This window comes from Triticum urartu, chromosome 1A, assembly GCF_056163025.1.
Source record: "Triticum urartu cultivar PI428250 chromosome 1A, HENAU_Tu73, whole genome shotgun sequence".
Lineage (NCBI taxonomy): Eukaryota > Viridiplantae > Streptophyta > Magnoliopsida > Poales > Poaceae > Triticum > Triticum urartu.
In genome coordinates, this window is record NC_141873.1 from 274,178,748 (window position 1) to 274,188,965 (window position 10,218).

At 48.8% G+C, this 10,218-nt stretch overlaps 1 protein-coding gene across 1 annotated transcript; it reads right to left on the minus strand.

Annotated features, from left to right (window-relative positions):
• Positions 1-1,031: 1,031 nt before the first annotated feature.
• On the minus strand, positions 1,032-1,860 carry LOC147990844 (uncharacterized). Its single transcript, XM_087532412.1, has 3 exons — positions 1,706-1,860; positions 1,315-1,626; positions 1,032-1,230 (listed from the first exon to the last, which is right to left on the minus strand). Exons 1-3 carry the CDS (start codon positions 1,858-1,860, stop codon positions 1,032-1,034), a joined length of 666 nt encoding a protein of 221 aa, XP_087388538.1.
• Positions 1,861-10,218: the final 8,358 nt, after the last annotated feature.

The following is a 10,218-nucleotide window of genomic DNA, read 5'->3' on the forward strand; positions in this document are numbered from 1 at the left end:
ACCGGACGATTGTAGATAAAATAGCTAGGGAGCCCAATTAACAAAACGGAGATGTTTTGTAGATGTTTGGGGATGATCCGGACACAGCGGTAACGACTGTCCGGGTCGGGTCCGGGACAGATTTCAGACGCGCGCGGGAGGAGGTCCGCGGGCTAACGAGAGACGTTAGGTAGGGCCTGGCGGTGAGAGGTAGTGCAGAAGGCAAAGGGCTGAGAAGATAGAAGAGGAGAGGCCCAGCGACTGTTTCCGGAGACCGAAAACGTCCGACGATAGACCGGCTATATTGCCGCTATAATTAATCGTTGGGGCATCAAACAAACACTGAATGCGGTGAAACTTGACATGCGGTCTATATACACTATAATAAGACCACACGCCAACTTCCAACCCATTCCGAGAACATTTTTCGGCCACTTATAAAATAATATTTCGGACGTGCCGCGGGCGCGTGCAAGTGTGTCTGGACTCAGAACGGACAACGGAAGGAACGGGGAGACCTGGACAGATGCAAGTTTTGAAAACATGATGATGCAATGCACATGATGACATGAAAAGATGCAACACGCAAGCAAATGACATGGCAACGACGGCAAATAACTGGAAGACACCTGGCGCAACGGTCTCGGGGAGTCACACTCATCATCCAAGATCGCCATCTGCGAGCTCCCTACGACCACCTTTGGGTTGTCTCTGAGTCAATGGGCGTGAAACGGCATATGGGCTACCTACGCTTCAACATGTATGCGGACCGAACTTGAGCGTCCGCCAAAGTAATGTCATCATCAAGCTCATCAACCTATCACACAATCAAACAATATGGTAAAGACCGGCATCCTAATCAAGTGAGAATTACATCTAAAAGATTAGTCAAACCTCTTGGGTGACCGCACCCTCATCATCTAGATAAGCATGTGAGGAACTCACATCATCCCCCTGATGGTGAGATAGGGGGTCTGATGGTGTACCAGACCTAGAGGCAAATGGTTCATCATATTCTGGGTCACGACAATCGAGAAGGTTCAATAACCGCCTTAACTTCTGGGCCTGACGCTATAACATGAACAAGTGTATAAGGTACCAAACTCTGCAAGATATGTAACATGGACACACCTGCGTGGGATATGTACCTTGAGAAATTTTCGTAGTGGACCTTCATCATTGCCTTCTCCAACCGATGTCTTCTCCAGAATAGACTGACTTTCATCAGCTGATTTCTTGATCTGGTTGCGCCGTGGATGAGAACAAAGTAACACGTTAGCCATTCAAACATGTGTAATACGTCCAACGGGAAAGTAAAGAAGGGAACACTTTACCACATAGTTAATCACCGGAACAGCAGGGACTCCTAGCCCTTCCCTGGCATCTTTGTTGTACTGCCGCTTCGATAGATCCTCAAAGTTTACGGGATCTTCAAGAATATCGTCGTTGTATGCCGGCGAGCATATCTCAACTCGAGCATTTTCAAGAAACCATCGTAGGTAGTTATCGAAAGCAAGTGAGCTATGCTCATGAAGCTGGGCGCGTGCACTGTTACGAGCTTGCTCCACACTAAGATGGAAATGGGTAACATATGATGCATGATGCTTGTCCCAGTCCTTTATCTTCTGCTGCTTTCTCTTGTCCAACCTGCATGGTACAAAACCAAACATTAGCACAATCAAGAAGGAGTGGCGATGCTTAGTCAATACGGTTCATGCTCTTTTACCTATGAAGTGCTTTGTCCGTGTCCACCCATTCCGGCGGGTGAGCCTCGAACAGACCAAACTGACGATACACGCGATGTGGCCAATGAAGCTCAACCGCCCAGTTGCATATCAGTGGGCACCGCATAAGCCAAAGATCCCTATCCCGTAAACACATCAGGTTGATGACAAACTCCTTAGTGTACCCTACTGTGTCATTGGCGCCATATGGCTGCCATACCACCTATGAAATAGGGCAACAAAGCAACATTGATGACAATTTTTCAGGCAAGCATGAGAAATGACTGAAGTAATGTCCTCGTTACCTGCTCAGGCGTAATCGTGTCCAACTCAACAATGTACTTTTCATACATGAGATTAACATCGTTCGTCATCTCGGATACCACATCCCACTTGTTAGCCCAAGTGGGGCGTCATAATTCGTCATCTTCATCCCAACGATTAAACTTGACGCTCTTCGGGCGTCCAACAGGCACACGCTTCCAGCTCCATACAGAAAGTAGAAGCAGATTACCACTAATGCATGCACTATATGTGATCCTGCAATACGCATCGTCCAGCTGCATATGAAAGAAAACAATGTTAACTTGATAACAAGGTTGCATTGCTAATGAAGAAATGAGTTGATCACAAAACAAACCAACTACCTGTCGATACAAGGAGGCAAGAGTCACTGAACCCCAACTCCATCTGCTATCGAAGACGGTCAACGCCTTCAGCCACATCCATGAAGCGTTCCTCTACATCAGCCTCAGCCTCCGTAGGAGCCATACCGATAAGAGCCATCATCTGCTGGCGCCACCCATCAGAATCGGTGCTCATACAGATAGGCCTCCCTTTGATAGGAAGAACGATGATCAAGGAGACATCCTCTAGCGTCACAGTCATCTTCCCAGTCCAAAGATGGAAACTGTGCATCTTCGGCCTCCACCAATCAGCAAGAGAGGACACCAATGGAGTGTTGAGGTTCGGCGTGGACCGGCTGACCAACTAAATCCACGGGAGGAGTCCTGCCTACTGGATGTAGGGTGTGTACCGCTCATCGTAGGGCATGGCAGGACCAGAGACCATGTGACACCGAATCTTCAGAGGTTCAAGCTTCTGCAAAAAACAAGTAATGACAAATCTTAGGGCATGTCAATTTCAACTGAAGGCAAATTTGCAAAATATTTAGATTACTCATTATTACCATGTCCTTCTCGCGCATCATTTAGGCCCGGTGTCATGTGTCATAGGCATCGTCGAGAAGCCAAACCATCCTTACAAAGTTCAAACAATAAACATATATGAGTTCATCTCAAATATGGGTATACACTAAACATCTGATATGTGTTCATCTAAACATCTGATATGTATTCATCTATGAGAATCTCAACATCTCCTTCTCGCACAATGAATACATGATTGTAAATTCTCATATATATCTCGGATGTCATATGTGTTCAAATAAACTCAACATCTCACATTTCAAATAAACTCAACATCTAATATATATATCTATAAAAACTCAACATCTCATACATAGCTACAAAACTCAACATCTCATAATTATCTACAAAACTAGGCATAATACTAACAAGAATCATATATATCAAAAAAATTAAACAATCTAGGTTTCACTAACAAGAATCATATATTGTGAACTAATGAACAATACTAGGATAGTACCACTATGACTACACATCCTCCATCACAACACCAAATCTTGGACAAATAAAGATTCAAACCAAGCAAATCAAGGGTTCCACCCAATCTTGGAAAAATCTCTAAAATGGCAACGAATTTATGGAGGAAAAGAAAGGGAACAGAGGAGTTTACCTAGTAGGAGGGATTGGAGATCGAATCCACAACATAAATCTTTAGATCCGAGAGGGGTGTGGGGGGGGGTCCGAAGGGGGTGTCAGTGTCAAAACCGGCGGATCTTGGGTAGGGGGTCCCGAATTGTGTGTCTAAGGTCGATGGTAACAGGAGAAGGGGGACACAATGTTTACCCAGGTTTGGGCCGTCTCTATGGAGGTAATACCCTACTTCCTGCTTGATTGATCTTGATGAATATGAGTATTACAAGAGTTGATCTACCACGAGATCATAATGGCTAAAACCCTAGAAGTCTAGCATGTATGACTATGGCTATGAGTATTGGGCTCTATGGACCTAGCCCCCCGGTTTATATAGACAACGGAGGGATCTAGGGTTACATAAGGTCGGTTACAGAGAAAGGAATCTTCATATTTGATCGCCAAGCTTGCCTTCCACGCCAAGGAGAGTCCCATCCGGACACTAGTAGAGTCATCGGTCTTCGTATCTTCACAGCCCATCAGTCCGGCCCATGGCTAACAGGCCGGACGCCCGAGGACCCCTTAGTCCAGGACTCCCTTAGTAGCCCCCGAACCGGACTTCAATGACGAGGTGTCCGGTGCGCAGATTGTCTTCGGCATTGCAAGGCGGGTTCCTCCTCCGATGACTTCAAAGCGGTGTATCCGGCCTTCCATTTAATGTCGTACCCCTCGGCTTCTATGTATCAACAACTTCAGCTTCCACATGTCAAGCGAATGCGAGAGGTCAGGGTATTTTTGTAGACAACACCCCGATAACACGAGAAAGAGTGTCTATTTAAAGAGATTGGATCTCAGATCCATTCGGCACTACGCGGAGAAAATCCCCAGAGATCGCCAGGAAAGACCACTGCAACATGGCTAGCGCTCCCATCTCCTCCTCCCGTCCTCGCGACCAAGAAAAAGGCGAGTGGGAGAGGTGTTTCGTATCCCACGGTCAGCTGGAGAAGCTGCAAACACAGGGATTTCTTCCTCCCGCGGATCTGGTCCCTGTTCAAGCAGGGTTGACCTCCTTCAATGGTGAGGCCCAGCCGGAGGATTTCCCCAATCCATCTGAGGGGGAACGAGTGTGTTTCGTCCCCTATCTGCTAAGAGGTGTCAGATTTCCAATTCATCCGTTCCTCCGAGGGTTTCTGGAGTATTACACCAACTGCACAACTTTACTCCTGCCTCCATCCTGCATATTGCGGGTTACGTTGCTCTTTGTGAGCTGTTCCTGGGTTGTGAGGCCCACTTTGAGTTGTGGAGGAAGCTTTTCTGCCTCGTCCCATGCAACCATGAGGGGTCAATTTTTGAAATAGGCGGTGCCGAAATATGGTGCATCACCGAAACCGGATACCTGTCCGACACACCAAAGAAGGCATCCGAAGAGTGGCTGTCCGTGTCAAAACCGGAGGATCTCGGGTAGGGGGTCCCAAACTGTGCGTCTATGCGGATGATAACAGGAGGCAGGGGACACGATGTTTTACCCAGGTTCGGGCCCTCTTGATGGAGGTAAAACCCTATTTCCTGCTTGATTTATTCTTGATGATATGGGTATTACAAGAGTTGATCTACCACGAGATCGGAGAGGCTAAATCCTAGAAGCTAGCCTATGGTATGATTGTATGTTGTCCTACGGACTAAAACCCTCCGGTTTATATAGACACCGGAGAGGGTTAGGGTTACACAAGGTCGGTTACAAAGGAGGAGATATCCATATCCGTACTGCCTAGCTTGCCTTCCACGCCAAGTAGAGTCCCATCCGGACACGAGACGAAGTCTTCAATCTTGTATCTTCATAGTCCAATAGTCCGGCCAAAGGATATAGTCCGGCTGTCCGGAGACCCCTAATCCCAGACTCCCTCAGTAGCCCCTGAACCAGGCTTCAATGACGATGAGTCCGACGCGCAGTGCTGTCTTCGGCATTGCAAGGCGGGTTCCTCCTCCGGATATACCACAGAAGAATTTGAATACCAGGATAGTGTCCGACCCTACAAAATAAATTCCACATACCACCGTAGAGAGAATAATATTTCCACAAATCTTAATCTGCTGACACGCTTTGGCAACATGACATCAGGCCATGGCTCGGTGATTTATTCGAACCATTTTTCTTCAACCAGCTCCACACATAACACGAGGCGGTTTCTTGACACGTCTTGTCAAAGCAGAGATCATGTTCCCCTAATTACGGGATTCTCATCAATACAGTCATGGGTAACCCAACCGTGCCTAGGACTCCTAGATTTTAGGCAAGTCCTAAACGGCCACTAGGAGGACGCTTGATATTCACCCTCTTTATAAAGGGACAAGGCTTTTACTTTTTTCCCTCCCGTGCTCAATTGAACCCTTCCCCCGCCTCGAGTTCTAACACCCAAAGCCCAGGTCAGGTGCTTCGGACCTTCAATCATGTCCGTATCTAGCCTTCAAGGCCGGTGGATGCCCTCCTCCATTACGGAAGAGGATATCAAGAAGTTGAGGGAGGCCAGATACCTGACCGCCGAGGTTTCGCATCGCCTGCCTGCCCGAGGGCAGGTCGTCCCTACTCCCAAACCCAACGAGAATGTTGCGTTCATCTCCCACTTCCTCCGAGGTCTAGGCCTCACTCTGGATCCCTTCGTTAGGGGTTTGATGTTCTATTACAGGCTAGATTTCCACGATCTAGCCCCGGACTCCTTTCTCCACATCTCGGCATTTATTGTCGTATGTGAGGCCTTCCTCCGCATTACCCCTCACTTCGGCCTGTGGCTCAAGACCTTTGACGTGAAGCCAAAGATAGTCGAGGGGCAGCATGTAGCGTGCAGAGGTGCATTAATAAGAAAAATCACTAGAGCTCCATGGCCAAAGGGTTCCTTTCGAGAGGTGTCCGGATTATGGCAACGGGAGTGGTTTTACATCACAGCTCCCAGAAGTGCCAAGTGGGTGGCTGCCCCTGCTTTCCGCGCGGGCCCTCCACCACAACTGATGTCATGGATTAGTAGAGGGCTGAGCTGGGGCCCAGCCAAGGACGTGCCTATACTGCAGAGCCGCATTCAAGATCTCTTCGAAGGAGATTTCAGTCTGGTTATGGTAGTGCAAGTCATGCTAGTTCGTCGAGTCCAGCCTTGCAAACGCCGACCCCTCTACATGTGGGAGTTCAACCCAGAAGGACCACGCACTATTCAGAATTTCCTCGGCCTAACGCGCGAGGAGATGTATAAATCATTTTTGGACCCCAAATAGAGTGTCCGGATACTACCGAGGACGTGGGCCTAAGCAGCAACCGCACCGCCGACCAAGTAAGTAATCCTCTAGCCGAACACACCGTCTTTCATTTATCATGACGTCATTCTGAGAAATCACTCTTTGAATAGGACTGGCTAACAAAGGCGAAGATGATTCGGTGTTCGGCCCCCCTTCCTGAGGGTTTGGACAATCCGGTACGGGAAAAGATGCTCGAGCTAGCACCTTGCCCGGAGCCCTCAAAGGAAGATAAAGGGGGGGGGGGAATAATGAGGGCGAAAGCGGGCCCCCATCGCTACCAATTCCAACCGAGGGAATGAGCGCCTCCGTGAAGGAGGATAACCAAGGGGAAGAATCTGACCTTATCTCGCTTCAGGGAAGGAAGAGGACTGCCTCTGAAGATCTGGAAACCAAGGCTTCCAAACGGGAGAAGAAGTCTCCACCAAAGGGTCCTGCCTTGGAGGGTGCTTTTTCCGCACAAAGTCCGCCCAGGGATCAGCCCTCTAACGAGCCGTAAGTGATAAAAAAAATACTTAATAGTAAAGATATTCTACCTTACTTCCGAGGAAAATGACTGAAGCATTTATCTTGCAGTTCGGATCTTAGCCCTTCTCAACAGAGCTCGTCCTCGGGGGATCTTCTTCCGGAGATGATGGAGAGCGAAACGCCTCCCCCGCACTCCCCTGCTCAAGAAGCAGGCGACCTTGAAGTGTCGTCAAGGAGGGCCTCTCCGGATCTGGTGAGGCCAGAAGATAACCCTATAGTCACCCGGAGTCCCCAGCATCCAGCTCTTGAAGAGAGGAAACAAAGGAGCCCGACGCCGTCTGGTATGCGGTCGGACGCACTGAGGGATCTGCTAAAGCGAGCGACCATCTCGGAAGAACACCGTACGTTGATGGGTACGGTGATGGAAAGGATTTCGTCCGCCGAAAGCGGGTTGCATGACGCCTTTATGAGTCTACTGACGGGCTTTGAGGTACGTAAAATGATGTACATTTGTGATAGTACCGCACATTTTTAGGTGTGCCCTGTGTAGATAGTAGCCCCTGAGACTCTGGTTGTCACCGAGGACAGCGGCAAACAGAGGATCGTAGTCCCATGTAATAACCATACCGCTTTATGTGCAGGTGGTGGAAGCTCCGGTGGCTAGCCGGACTAATGAGTTTGCTGAACTAAAGCGGCAATTGGATGCGGCAGATGCCGACATCGAGCTTGTTAACAAGCGGCTTGACGAGGCACAGGGTAAGTAATGTTTTCTGGTGAATGTCACATAGTAAGAGCAGCGTGATGCCAGTATCTTTAATATGTTGTGACTGTAGATGGAGCTGCCACCGTGGAGACCCTTCGGGCGGAACTTGCCCGAGCCAAAGAACAAACAAGGATTAGTAATGCGGCCGCTTTGAAGGCGGCCGAAGAGTTAAGAGCCAAAAAGGCCGCACATTGCGAGAGCAAAGATAAAATGGCCAAGATGGCTGTAAAGTTAAAAGACACTGCCGACCGTTGCCAGCTTCTTGAAGAAGAAAACCAGGCGAAGGCGGTGGACCTGGAAAAGGCCACGATGGTGACCAAAGACACCCGTTCTACAATGAGAGGGAAGAAGGAGGAACTGCATGAAGCCGGGGATATTGCGGCGGGGAAGCCCTTTATGCTGCGAAGGAAGTTCGGAGATCCGCGATATGCCCCTCTGGGTCGGCTGTTGAGTTTGGCAGACGCATATATGGACTTGGCGGCGAGCATTGTCGATGAGACCGAATACTTCCGAGATCAAACAGATCGTGAAGTGGACAAGCTGTTCTAGTCGCAGTTTAACATTCCAGAGCGTCCGCTTCCATTGACTGATCAGCTAGCCGAATGGTCCAAACTCAATAGGTTGTCCGGACTTGCCATGAGGTCTGTTGTAGATCATCTGTGGCTGGAAAGGACAAAGCCGAACAGTCATTTTAGCTTGGTGCAGTAGTTCGTTGATGCGGTGCCGCGCATTAATGTGATGAAGAGGTCGGCATGCATAGAAGGCTCGAGGATGGCCCTTGCCCATGTCAAGACATACTGGGCGGAGATGGATGCCACCACTATTGCGGCGCAGGGTTCTGCCATAGGCCGAGTGGCTGCCGAGCACTATTTTGAAGTTCTTGAGGGTGCTCGCTTGATAGAGGCCCAGTGCTCGAAGAATATTATGTTTGACTGACATGTATTCCCATTATAAAAACAATGTTTTTTATTGAATTTATCAAGGCTGTATTTATACTTGTGCTCGAAAGTATTGTGATGCCTCCTGTGCGGCCGTTTATGTATACATGTGTATAACCTGAAAGATTGCAGTCGTCGGCTTCAGCCCCACGCATATAATGCGGGGGTGTTCGCAGAAGACGCGTGTTCACACTTAACACTACAAAAATATATATTTCCGTGATGATACGGGTTTGTCACAATAGGTCGCGTTTTCTGTCATGCATGTACATCCATGAGAAATTTATGACAGAATCAAGATAGTCATACCTGTGCTGTCGTAGAAGTGTTCCATGACAGTGCCAAAATTATCATCACGGAAGTGTCCACTTCCATGACGATAAATCATGCGTCACAGAAGTGCTTTCGTCAAGGGTGACCGACACGTGGCATCCACCGTAACGAAACGTCATTAAGCTATCGGGTCGGATTTTGGATCCGATAACCTGTTAACAGCCACGACCAATGCCGATTTTCCACGTGTAAAATTCTCATTGGCTGACGGATCCAACGGGCGAGATGGGCCTATGATATGTTGACACGTGGACCGGCCCAAAAGTGGCCCACAAAGATTAAATGGGCCGGCCCAACCGAAGGCCCATAAGATTTAGCGGACCATAATGGGATGGCCTAGCTAAAGGCCCACAAAATTTAGTGGACCACAATGGGACGGCCCAGCTAAAGGCCCACACAATTTTGCCGACCATAATGGGCCGGCCCAGCTAAAGGCCCACAAGATTTTGCGGACCATAATGGGCCAGGCCAGCTAAAGGCCCACAAGATTCTGCCGACCATAATGGGCCGACCCAGCTAAAGGCCCAACATTCTATGTCAAATTGGCCCATCAACGGCCTGTCCTAAACTTGTCATCAACGCGGCCCATGGTCACTTCTGGCCCGTTAACAGTCCGCTAAGTAATTGGGTCGAATTACGGCCCGGTGTATTTCTGTCCTGTTAAAGGTCCGGCTTCATTTGGGCCCATTTACAGGCCATCAAAACTTTCGGCCCATAAACGACCGTGAAGGATTTGGGTCATATTCGGCCATGTCTGACATTCGGCCTGTTAGAGGCCCACTATAGCTTTGGGCCACTTTTGGCCTGTTAAAGCCGGACGTAAACCATGGGCCATATGTGGCCCAACGTCATATCGGGCCCATTAACGGCCCATATAGAAATGACGATAATCTAGCCCGACCGAAGTTCCGGCCTGTTAAAGGCCCGTGTATTAGGTCAGTGCATTTACGGCCCAT